The sequence below is a fragment of the Oncorhynchus nerka genome, linkage group LG2 (assembly GCF_034236695.1).
Source record: "Oncorhynchus nerka isolate Pitt River linkage group LG2, Oner_Uvic_2.0, whole genome shotgun sequence".
Taxonomy (NCBI): Eukaryota; Metazoa; Chordata; class Actinopteri; order Salmoniformes; family Salmonidae; genus Oncorhynchus; species Oncorhynchus nerka.
The window spans coordinates 101,124,833-101,137,501 of NC_088397.1; the positions used below are offsets into that span (position 1 = coordinate 101,124,833).

At 49.6% G+C, this 12,669-nt stretch overlaps 1 protein-coding gene across 1 annotated transcript in view; it reads right to left on the reverse strand.

The window, feature by feature from the left end:
* The window catches only part of LOC115124466 (fibulin-2-like), a 74,952-nt gene extending 62,969 nt beyond the window's left edge, over positions 1 to 11,983 (reverse strand). The window contains 2 exon segments of the mRNA XM_065022075.1: positions 5,537 to 5,729; positions 11,969 to 11,983. Coding sequence (XP_064878147.1) covers positions 5,537 to 5,729; positions 11,969 to 11,983 — 208 coding nt within the window.
* Between the last annotated feature and the right edge of the window lie 686 nt (positions 11,984 to 12,669).

Consider the following 12,669-nt stretch of genomic DNA (forward strand, 5'->3'; position numbering starts at 1 on the left):
GCAGTGTGGGTGGGTGGTTAGCTGGCAGTGTGGGTGAGTGGGTAGCTAGGTGGCTGGGTGGTTAGCTAGCTGGGTGGGTGGTTAGCTAGCTGTGTGGGTGGGTGGTTAGCTAGCAGTGTGGGTGGGTGGTTAGCTAGCAGTGTGGTTGGGTGGTTAGCTAGCTGTGTGGGTGAGTGGGTAGCTAGGTGGCTGGGTGGTTAGCTAGCTGGGTGGGTGGTTAGCTAGCTGTGTGGGTGGGTGGGTGGTTAGCTAGCAGTGTGGGTGGGTGGGTGGTTAGCTAGCAGTGTGGTTGGGTGGTTAGCTAGCTGTGTGGATGGGTGGTTAGCTGGCAGTGTGGGTGAGTGGGTAGTTAGCTAGCTGTGTGGGTGGGTGGGTGGTTAGGAAGCTGGGTGGGTGGGTGGTTAGCTAGCTGTGTGGGTGGGTGGGTGATTAGCTAGATGGGTGGGTGGTTAGCTAGCTGTGTAGGTGGGGGGTTAACTAGTTGGGTGGGTGGGTGGTTAGCTAGTTGGGTGGGTGGTTAGCTAGGTGGCTGGGTGGTTAGCTAGCTGGGTGGGTGGTTAGCTAGCTGTGTGGGTGGGTGGTTAGCTAGCTGGGTGGGTGGTTAGCTAGCTGTGTGGGTGAGTGGTTAGCTAGCAGTGTGGTTGAGTGGGTGATTAGCTAGCTGTGTGGGTGGGTGGTTAGCTGGCAGTGTGGGTGAGTGGGTAGTTAGCTAGCTGTGTGGGTGGTTAGCTAGCTGTGTGGGTGGGTGGGTGGTTGGGAAGCTGGGTGGGTGGGTGGTTAGCCAGCTGTGTGGGTGGGTGGGTGATTAGCTAGATTGGTGGGTGGTTAGCTAGCTGTGTAGGTGGGGGTTAACTAGTTGGGTGGGTGGGTGGTTAGCTAGGTGGCTGTGTGGTTAGCTAGCTGGATGGGTGGTTAGCTAGCTGTGTGGGTGGGTGGTTAGCTAGCAGTGTGGGTGGGTGGGTGGTTAGCTGGGTGGGTGGGTGGTTAGCTGGGTGGGTGGGTGTTTAGAAAGCTGGTTGGGTGGTTAGCTAGCTGTGTGGGTGGGTGGGTGGTTAGCTAGCTGTGTGGGTGAGTGGTTAGCTAGTTGTGTGGGTGGGTGGTTAGCTAGCAGTGTGGGTGAGTGGGTAGTTAGCTAGCTGTGTGGGTGGTTAGCTAGCTGTCTAGTAAGCTGGGTGGGTGGGTGGTTAGCTAGCTGTGTGGGTGGGTGGGTGATTAGCTAGATGGGTGGGTGGTTAGCTAGCTGTGTGGGTGGGTAGGTGGTTAGCTAGCAGAGTGGGTGGGTTGTTAGCTAGCTGTGTGGGTGGGTGGTTAGCTAGCTTTTTGGGTGGGCGGTTAGCTAGCTTTGTGCGTTGGTTGTTAGCTAGCTGGCTGGGTGGGTGGGTGGTTAGCTGGCTGGGTGGGTGGTTGATGCTGTGTTCAGGCTTAGTCCCAAATAGCACCCTACCCCCTATATATTGCACTACAAAATGGCCATCAGAACAGGACATTGGAACAGAATGACGCATCAGGAGCTGCTACTGGAGAACAGAAAGGGGAACCCAAGGAGCCTCTTCTGTTGTCCTTCGATCCTTATCTTCCGTTGTCCTCTTCTGATCATGTCCTCGGTTCTCTACAGATCCTAATCTTCTGTTAACCTCCAACACACACACTTTCTGTATCCTCTGTGCTCTCTCTGTCCTGCCTTCACATAGCTTTAACTGTCTGTATCCTCTGTGCCCTCTCTGTCCTGCCTTCACATAGCTTTAACTGTCTGTATCCTCTGTGCTCTCTCTGTCCTGCCTTCACATAGCTTTAACTGTCTGTATCCTCTGTGCTCTCTCTGTCCTGCCTTCACATAGCTTTAACTGTCTGTATCCTCTGTCCTCTCTCTGTCCTGCCTTCACATAGCTTTAACTGTCTGTATCCTCTGTCCTCTCTCTGTCCTGCCTTCACATAGCTTTAACTGTCTGTATCCTCTGTGCTCTCTCTGTCCTGCCTTCACATAGCTTTAACTGTCTGTATCCTCTGTCCTCTCTCTGTCCTGCCTTCACATAGCTTTAACTGTCTGTATCCTCTGTGCCCTCTCTGTCCTGCCTTCACATAGCTTTAACTGTCTGTATGTATTTGTATCTTCAGGCTGTCCTTACCAGTATCTCTTCCAGGTCCTTCTGAAGAGTATGAGCCATGGGCAGTTAGAGTGAAGAAGGAAGTGAAGGAGCTGGTGTTTTGCAGGTACTATTTAATGAGGCTGCCAGTTGAGGACTCGTGATGCATCTGTTTCTCAAACTAGACACTCTAATGTACTTGTCCTCTCAGTTCTGCCTTGGCAGGAACTAATGTGAATCCATAATAAATACAAATACAAATGTTGAAATCCCGGTTTCCTTCCTGTGAGGTGATTTACCTGTCTCAGGTAAATCAGACAGGGCAGTAGGTCTGGTGTGAGGTGATTTACCTGTCTTAGACAGGGCAGTAGGTCTGGTGTGAGGTGATTTACCTGTCTTAGACAGGGCAGTACGTCTGGTGTGAGGTGATTTACCTGTCTTAGACAGGGCAGTAGGTCTGGTGTGAGGTGATTTACCTGTCTCAGACAGGGCAGTAGGTCTGGTGTGAGGTGATTTACCTGTCTCAGACAGGGCAGTAGGTCTGGTGTGAGGTGATATACCTGTCTCAGACAGGGCAGTAGGTCTGGTGTGAGGTGATTTACCTGTCTCAGACAGGGCAGTAGGTCTGGTGTGAGGTGATTTGCCTTTCTCAGACAGGGCAGTAGGTCTGGTGTGAGGTGATTTACCTGTAGGTTTGGTGTGAGGAGATTTACCTGTCTCAGACAGGGCAGTAGGTCTGGTGTGAGGTGATTTACCTGTCTCAGACAGGGCAGTAGGTCTGGTGTGAGGAGATATACCTGTAGGTTTAGTGTGAGGTGATTTACCTGTCTCAGACAGGGCAGTAGGTCTGGTGTGAGGTGATTTGCCTTTCTCAGACAGGGCAGTAGGTCTGGTGTGAGGTGATTTACCTGTAGGTTTGGTGTGAGGAGATTTACCTGTCTCAGACAGGGCAGTAGGTCTGGTGTGAGGTGATTTACCTGTCTTAGACAGGGCAGTAGGTCTGGTGTGAGGTGATTTACCTGTCTCAGACAGGGCAGTAGGTCTGGTGTGAGGTGATTTACCTGTCTCAGACAGGGCAGTAGGTCTGGTGTGAGGTGATTTACCTGCCTCAGACAGGGCAGTAGGTCTGGTGTGAGGTGATTTACCTGTCTTAGACAGGGCAGTAGGTCTGGTGTGAGGTGATTTACCTGTCTCAGACAGGGCAGTAGGTCTGGTGTGAGGTGATTTACCTGTCTTAGACAGGGCAGTAGGTCTGGTGTGGGGTGATTTACCTGTCTTAGACAGGGCAGTAGGTCTTGTGTGAGGTGATTTACCTTTCTCAGACAGGGCAGTAGGTCTGGTGTGAGGTGATTTACCTGTCTCAGACAGGGCAGTAGGTCTGGTGTGAGGTGATTTACCTGTCTCACACAGGGCAGTAGGTCTGGTGTGAGGTGATTTACCTGTCTCAGACAGGGCAGTAGGTTTGGTGTGAGGTGATTTACCTTTCTCAGACAGGGCAGTAGGTCTGGTGTGAGGTGATTTACCTGTCTCAGACAGGGCAGTAGGTCTGGTGTGAGGTGATTTACCTGTCTCAGACAGGGCAGTAGGTCTGGTGTGAGGTGATTTACCTGTCTCAGACAGGGCAGTAGGTCTGGTGTGAGGTGATTTACCTGTCTTAGACAGGGCAGTAGGTCTGGTGTGGGGTGATTTACCTGTCTCAGACAGGGCAGTAGGTCTGGTGTGAGGTGATTTACCTGTCTCAGACAGGGCAGTAGGTCTGGTGTGAGGTTATTTACCTGTCTTAGACAGGGCAGTAGATCTGGTGTGGGGTGATTTACCTGTCTCAGACAGGGCAGTAGGTCTGGTGTGAGGTGATTTACCTGTCTTAGACAGGGCAGTAGGTCTGGTGTGGGGTGATTTACCTGTCTCAGACAGGGCAGTAGGTCTGGTGTGAGGTGATTTACCTGTCTTAGACAGGGCAGTAGGTCTGGTGTGGGGTGATTTACCTGTCTCAGACAGGGCAGTAGGTCTGGTGTGAGGAGATTTACCTGTCTCAAACAGGGCAGTAGGTCTGGTGTGAGGTGATTTACCTGTCTTAGACAGGGCAGTAGGTCTGGTGTGAGGTGATTTACCTGTCTCAGACAGGGCAGTAGGTCTGGTGTGAGGTGATTTACCTGTCTCGGACAGGGCAGTAGGTCTGGTGTGAGGTGATTTACCTGTCTCAGACAGGGCAGTAGGTCTGGTGTGAGGTGATTTACCTGTCTTAGACAGGGCAGTAGGTCTGGTGTGAGGTGATTTACCTGTCTCAGACAGGGCAGTAGGTCTGGTGTGAGGTGATTTACCTTTCTTAGACAGGGCAGTAGGTCTGGTGTGAGGTGATTTACCTGTCTCAGACAGGGCAGTAGGTCTGGTGTGAGGTGATTTACCTGTCTTAGACAGGGCAGTAGGTCTGGTGTGAGGTGATTTACCTGTCTTAGACAGGGCAGTAGGTCTGGTGTGAGGTGATTTACCTGTCTCAGACAGGGCAGTAGGTCTGGTGTGAGGTGATTTACCTGTCTTAGACAGGGCAGTAGGTCTGGTGTGAGGTGATTTACCTGTCTCAGACAGGGCAGTAGGTCTGGTGTGAGGTGATTTACCTGTCTTAGACAGGGCAGTAGGTCTGGTGTGGGGTGATTTACCTGTCTCAGACAGTGCAGTAGGTCTGGTGTGGGGTGATTTACCTTTCTCAGACAGGGCAGTAGGTCTGGTGTGAGGTGATTTACCTGTAGGTTTAGTGTGAGGTGATATACCTGTCTCAGACAGGGCAGTAGGTCTGGTGTGCGGAGATTTACCTGTCTCAGACAGGGCAGTAGGTCTGGTGTGAGGAGATTTACCTGTAGGTTTAGTGTGAGGTGATATACCTGTCTCAGACAGGGCAGTAGGTCTGGTGTGAGGAGATTTACCTGTCTCAGACAGGGCAGTAGGTCTGGTGTGAGGTGATATACCTGTCTCAGACAGGGCAGTAGGTCTGGTGTGAGGTGATTTATCTGTCTCAGACAGGGCAGTAGGTCTGGTGTGAGGTGATTTACCTTTCTCAGGCAGGGTAGTAGGTCTGGTGTGAGGTGAATTACCTGTCTCAGACAGGGCAGTAGGTCTGGTGTGAGGTGATTTACCTTTCTCAGACAGGGCAGTAGGTCTGGTGTGAGGTGATTTACCTGTAGGTTTAGTGTGAGGTGATATACCTGTCTCAGACAGGGCAGTAGGTCTGGTGTGAGGAGATTTACCTGTCTCAGACAGGGCAGTAGGTCTGGTGTGAGGTGATATACCTGTCTCAGACAGGGCAGTAGGTCTGGTGTGAGGTGATTTAACTTTCCCAGACAGGGCAGTAGGTCTGGTGTGAGGTGATTTACCTTTCTCAGGCAGGGTAGTAGGTCTGGTGTGAGGTGATTTACCTGTCTCAGACAGGGCAGTAGGTCTGGTGTGAGGTGATTTACCTTTCTCAGGCAGGGTAGTAGGTCTGGGCCTCTCCTTCCTCCTCTGTGTTTGGTTAGGGTTAGGGCTGAGCCACTCCTCTTCACAGCAGGTGAGCAGGACATGACCACAGGGGTTCCCCAGGTGCTGGTGGGCATCACACCCTCTACCTTCAGCATGTAGAGCCAGACCCAGCACACAACAACTGCAGCACACCTGGAGAGGAGAGGACACACACACACACACACACACACACACACACACACACACACACACACACACACACACACACACACACACACACACACACACACACACCTGTCACAGTGGTCCATCCACTTCCTTCTCATCCTCCCATCTCCTACCTCCCTCCTTGCCTCCCTCCTTGTCTCCCTCCCTCCCTCCCTCCCTCCTTCATCCCCTCTCTTCCCCTTTAATTCCTCTCCTACCCTCTCATCTCCACCCCTCTCCCACCTCCCTTCCTCTCTCTCTCCTTCCTCTCCTCTCCCTCCTCCCCCTCTCCTCTCTTCTCCCTTCCTCCCCTCAGCCTCCTCTTTCCTCCCCTCTCATTCATCTCCTCTCCTCCCCTCTCATTCCTCTCCTTCCCTCATCTCTCCTCTCCTCCCTCTCCTAACCTCTCATCCCCCTCTCCTCCACACTCATCCCTCACACCCCCCTACCATCTCTCTGCTCCTGCCATTTCTCTCTGCCCCTGCCATCTCTCTCTGCCCCTGCCATTTCTCTCTGCCCCTGCCATCTCTCTCTGCTCCTGCCATCTATCTCTGCCATCTCTCTCTGCCCCTGCCATCTCTCTCTGCCCCTACCATCTCTCTCTGCCCCTGCCATCTCTCTCTGCCCCTGCCACCTCTCTCTGCCATCTCTCTCTGCTCCTGCCATCTCTCTCTGCCATCTCTCTCTGCCCCTGCCACCTCTCTCTGCCCCTGCCACCTCTCTCTGCCCCTGCCACCTCTCTCTGCCATCTCTCTCTGCCCCTGCCATCTCTCTCTGCCCCTGCCACCTCTCTCTGCCCCTGCCATCTCTCTCTGCTCCTGCCACCTCTCTCTGCCACCTCTCTCTGCCCCTGCCACCTCTCTCTGCCCCTGCCATCTCTCTCGGCCCCTGCCATCTCTCTCTGCCCCTGCCATCTCTCTCTGCCCCTGCCATCTCTCTCTGCCATCTCTCTCTGCCCCTGCCACCTCTCTCTGACATCTCTCCCTGCTCCTGCCATCTCTCTCTGCCCCTGCCATCTCTCTCTGCCATCTCTCTCTGCCCCTGCCATCTCTCTCTGCCCCTGCCATCTCTCTCTGCCATCTCTCTCTGCCCCTGCCATCTCTCTCTGCCATCTCTCTCTGCCCCTGCCACCTCTCTCTGCCATCTCTCTCTGCCCCTGCCATCTCTCTCTGCCCCTGCCACCTCTCTCTGCCATCTCTCTCTGCCCCTGCCATCTCTCTCTGCCCCTGCCATCTCTCTCTGCCCCTGCCACCTCTCTCTGCCACCTCTCTCTGCCCCTGCCACCTCTCTCTGCCCCTGCCATCTCTCTCTGCCCCTGCCATCTCTCTCTGCCCCTGCCATCTCTCTCTGCCCCTGCCATCTCTCTCTGCCATCTCTCTCTGCCCCTGCCACCTCTCTCTGCCAACTCTCTCTGCCCCTGCCACCTCTCTCTGCCATCTCTCTCTGCCCCTGCCACCTATCTCTGCCATCTCTCTCTGCCCCTGCCATCTCTCTCTGCCCCTGCCATCTCTCTCTGCCCCTGCCATCTCTCTCTGCCCCTGCCATCTCTCTCTGCCATCTCTCTCTGCCCCTGCCATCTCTCTCTGCCCCTGCCATCTCTCTCTGCCATCTCTCTCTGCCCCTGCCATCTCTCTCTGCCATCTCTCTCTGCCCCTGCCATCTCTCTCTGCCCCTGCCATCTCTCTCTGCCCCTGCCATCTCTCTCTGCCCCTGCCATCTCTCTCTGCCCCTGCCACCTCTCTCTGCCATCTCTCTCTGCCCCTGCCATCTCTCTCTGCCCCTGCCATCTCTCTCTGACATCTCTCTCTGCCCCTGCCATCTCTCTCTGCCATCTCTCTCTGCCCCTGCCATCTCTCTCTGCCATCTCTCTCTGCCCCTGCCATCTCTCTCTACACCTGCCATCTCTCTCTGCCATCTCTCTCTGCCCCTGCCATCTCTCTCTGCCATCTCTCTCTGCCCATGCCATCTCTCTCTGCCCCTGCCATCTCTCTCTGCCATCTCTCTCTGCCCCTGCCATCTCTCTCTGCCCCTGCCATCTCTCTCTGCCCCTGCCATCTCTCTCTGCCATCTCTCTCTGCCCCTGCCATCTCTCTCTGCCATCTCTCTCTGCCATCTCTCTCTGCCCCTGCCATCTCTCTCTGCCATCTCTCTCTGCCATCTCTCTCTGCCATCTCTCTCTGCCCCTGCCATCTCTCTCTGCCATCTCTCTCTGCCATCTCTCTCTGCCCCTGCCATCTCTCTCTGCCATCTCTCTCTGCCATCTCTCTCTGCCATCTCTCTCTACCCCTGCCATCTCTCTCTGCCATCTCTCTCTGCCATCTCTCTCTGCCTCTGCCATCTCTCTCTGCCATCTCTCTCTGCCATCTCTCTCTGCCCCTGCCATCTCTCTCTGCCATCTCTCTCTGCCATCTCTCTCTGCCATCTCTCTCTGCCCCTGCCATCTCTCTCTGCCATCTCTCTCTGCCATCTCTCTCTGCCCCTGCCATCTCTCTCTGCCATCTCTCTCTGACATCTCTCTCTGCCCCTGCCATCTCTCTCTGCCATCTCTCTCTGACATCTCTCTCTGCCATCTCTCTCTGCCATCTCTCTCTGCCCCTGCCATCTCTCTCTGCCATCTCTCTCTGCCATCTCTCTCTGCCATCTCTCTCTGCCCCTGCCATCTCTCTCTGCCATCTCTCTCTGCCATCTTCAGGTCTCTGTTTACAGAGCAGTATCAGCCAAGATATAAACCTGTCTGTTCAGGTCTCTGTTTATAGAGCAGTATCAGCCAAGATATAAACCTGTCTGTTCAGGTCTCTGTTTATAGAGCAGTATCAGCCAAGATATAAACCTGTCTGTTCAGGTCTCTGTTTATAGAGCAGTATCAGCCAAGATATAAACCTGTCTGTTCAGGTCTCTGTTTATAGAGCAGTATCAGCCAAGATATAAACCTGTCTGTTCAGGTCTCTGTTTATAGAGCAGTATCAGCCAAGATATAAACCTGTCTGTTCAGGTCTCTGTTTATAGAGCAGTATCAGCCAAGATATAAACCTGTCTGTTCAGGTCTCTGTTTATAGAGCAGTATCAGCCAAGATATAAACCTGTCTGTTCAGGTCTCTGTTTATAGAGCAGTATCAGCCAAGATATAAACCTGTCTGTTCAGGTCTCTGTTTATAGAGCAGTATCAGCCAAGATATAAACCTGTCTGTTCAGGTCTCTGTTTATAGAGCAGTATCAGCCAAGATATAAACCTGTCTGTTCAGGTCTCTGTTTATAGAGCAGTATCAGCCAAGATATAAACCTGTCTGTTCAGGTCTCTGTTTATAGAGCAGTATCAGCCAAGATATAAACCTGTCTGTTCAGGTCTCTGTTTATAGAGCAGTATCAGCCAAGATATAAACCTGTCTGTTCAGGTCTCTGTTTATAGAGCAGTATCAGCCTGGATATAAACCTGTCTGTTCAGGTCTCTGTTTATAGAGCAGTATCAGCCTGGATATAAACCTGTTCAGGTCTCTGTTTATAGAGCAGTATCAGCCTGGATATAAACCTGTCTGTTCAGGTCTCTGTTTATAGAGCAGTATCAGCCAAGATATAAACCTGTCTGTTCAGGTCTCTGTTTATAGAGCAGTATCAGCCTGGATATAAACCTGTCTGTTCAGGTCTCTGTTTATAGAGCAGTATCAGCCAAGATATAAACCTGTCTGTTCAGGTCTCTGTTTATAGAGCAGTATCAGCCAAGATATAAACCTGTCTGTTCAGGTCTCTGTTTATAGAGCAGTATCAGCCTGGATATAAACCTGTCTGTTCAGGTCTCTGTTTATAGAGCAGTATCAGCCTGGATATAAACCTGTCTGTTCAGGTCTCTGTTTATAGAGCAGTATCAGCCAGGATATAAACCTGTCTGTTCAGGTCTCTGTTTATAGAGCAGTATCAGCCTGGATATAAACCTGTCTGTTCAGGTCTCTGTTTATAGAGCAGTATCAGCCTGGATATAAACCTGTCTGTTCAGGTCTCTGTTTATAGAGCAGTATCAGCCTGGATATAAACCTGTCTGTTCAGGTCTCTGTTTATAGAGCAGTATCAGCCTGGATATAAACCTGTCTGTTCAGGTCTCTGTTTATAGAGCAGTATCAGCCAAGATATAAACCTGTCTGTTCAGTTCTCTGTTTATAGAGCAGTATCAGCCAAGATATAAACCTGTCTGTTCAGGTCTCTGTTTATAGAGCAGTATCAGCCAAGATATAAACCTGTCTGTTCAGGTCTCTGTTTATAGAGCAGTATCAGCCAAGATATAAACCTGTCTGTTCAGGTCTCTGTTTATAGAGCAGTATCAGCCTGGATATAAACCTGTCTGTTCAGGTCTCTGTTTATAGAGCAGTATCAGCCAAGATATAAACCTGTCTGTTCAGGTCTCTGTTTATAGAGCAGTATCAGCCAAGATATAAACCTGTCTGTTCAGGTCTCTGTTTATAGAGCAGTATCAGCCAAGATATAAACCTGTCTGTTCAGGTCTCTGTTTATAGAGCAGTATCAGCCAAGATATAAACCTGTCTGTTCAGGTCTCTGTTTATAGAGCAGTATCAGCCAAGATATAAACCTGTCTGTTCAGGTCTCTGTTTATAGAGCAGTATCAGCCAAGATATAAACCTGTCTGTTCAGGTCTCTGTTTATAGAGCAGTATCAGCCAAGATATAAACCTGTCTGTTCAGGTCTCTGTTTATAGAGCAGTATCAGCCAAGATATAAACCTGTCTGTTCAGGTCTCTGTTTATAGAGCAGTATCAGCCAAGATATAAACCTGTCTGTTCAGGTCTCTGTTTATAGAGCAGTATCAGCCAAGATTCTGTTGGAAAGTATTCAGACCCCTTGACTTTTTCCAGATTTTGTTACGTTACAGCGTTATTATAAAATTGATTAAATAGTTTTATCCCTCATCAATCTACACACAAAACCACATAATGACAAAGAAAAATACAGATTTGTAGAAGTTTTTGAAAATGTATTACAAAAAAAAAATGGAGATATTTATAAGAGAAAGGAATCAGTTATTCTGCGTTCTGGGACTCAGACAAGAGTGCTCTGAAATCGGAGTAGAAGGGATGTAGGGGATGTACAAACGAACACTTAGTTTCAACGTTTCATCACATCATGTAAATACACAAACATGCTCCATTGACCAGATTGGCCCATTCAACAAATCTGATTTAACAAAGTGGATATTCGTCTCATCCGCCATGATTTATGTATTGGAACAGGCCAACAATGTGGTTACTTAAGTCCGATTTGGACATATTTGGCAGTTTTCGCTACATAACATGTAGAAGTTGTCCCTTTTCAGGTTTAGAAGTAGCTAATGGCCGTTCGTATAAGCTGGTTAACATAGTTAGCATACATAAATCAGTCCTTTTTCACTGTAATGCAGTTGATTGGTGACATAAACATGTATTGGGGGTGTCATCCATACAAGCGTTATACTCAATTTTTTTTTTACCTCAACATAGTGTGAAATACACATTTAAACAATAGCCTAAATCTAGGCCCATTTTGCTGTAGGGCAATGAGGAGCCTCCGGATCTTTACCCCTCGCGTTTCCATGACACTTCCATTGTTTTGGTCGAGTTCCGTAGACCTCTTTACCACATCTATGCCGCGGTCTTCAGTCAGCTCAGTTGGCCGACAACCTCTATAAGTGGCTTGTCTAATATCTGCCGTTAGATCTTTCTCGGGAGACAAATAACTAATATCACTACATATTGTAGGGTACCTTTTTTTAAAAACCTTTATTTAACTAGGTACAGTGGGGCAAAAAAGTATTTAGTCAGCCACCAATTGTGCAAGTTCTCCCACTTAAAAAGATGAGAGAGGCCTGTAATTTTCATCACAGGTTCACTTCAACTATCACAGACAAAATGAGAAGAAAATAAATCCAGAAAATCACATTGTAGGATTTATAATGAATTTATTTGCAGATTATGGGGCCAAAGTAAAATAGTTGTAGGCTATTGCTTCAACTCCTATTGCTTCTAACTTCAATATGCTATTTAAATAAATAAGACCTACACCTATTTTAACAGCACATTACTTAACACTAGTGAGACTCATGTTGCCTATGGTAGACCTACATTATATCGAAAAATATGACGTGACTCTCCGCCAGTAATTACATATAGAGGATTGGAGGATTCTAAATTAAAACCAAAAGCCACCTCATGGGTCTCCCGGCGGTGGCCGGCATGGGTATCAAACCTGCATCTGTAGCATTTTGCATTGCGATGCAGTGACTTAAACAGCTGCGCCACTGGGGAGGCCCCATCCACAAAGCATCAAAATACAGAGAGGTGTTGGTAATTGTAAAGGTATATTGTTCTGCTAATAACCCATAATGGTTAGGATCAGGTCAGGATAACCAAAAAATGTATTTATTAAAAACTATCAAAACACATCTCAACTAGCAGCTTCATTAAATGGTACCCGCAAAACACCAGTCTCGACTTCAACAGTGAAGAGGCGACTCAGGGATGCTGGCCTTCAAGGCAGAGTTGCAAAGAAAAAGCCATATCGCGTATCAAGATTACGATGGGCAAAATAACACAGACACTGGACAGAGGAACTCTGCCTAGAAGGGCAACATCCCGGAGTCGCCTCTTCACTGTTCACGTTGAGACTGGTGTTTTGCGGGTACCATTTAATGAAGCTGCTAGTTGAGAACTTGTGAGGTGTCTATTTCTCAAAGTAGACACTCTAATGTACTTGTCTTCTTGCTCAGTTGTGCACCGGGGCCTCCCACTCCTCTTTCTATTCTGGTTAGAGCCAGTTTGCGCTGTTCTGTGAAGGGAGAAATCTTCAGTTTCTCTCAGGGAATAGCCTTAATTTCTCAGAACAAGAATAGACTGACGAGTTTTAGAAGAAAGTGTTTTGTTTCTGGCCATTTTGAGCCTATAATCGAA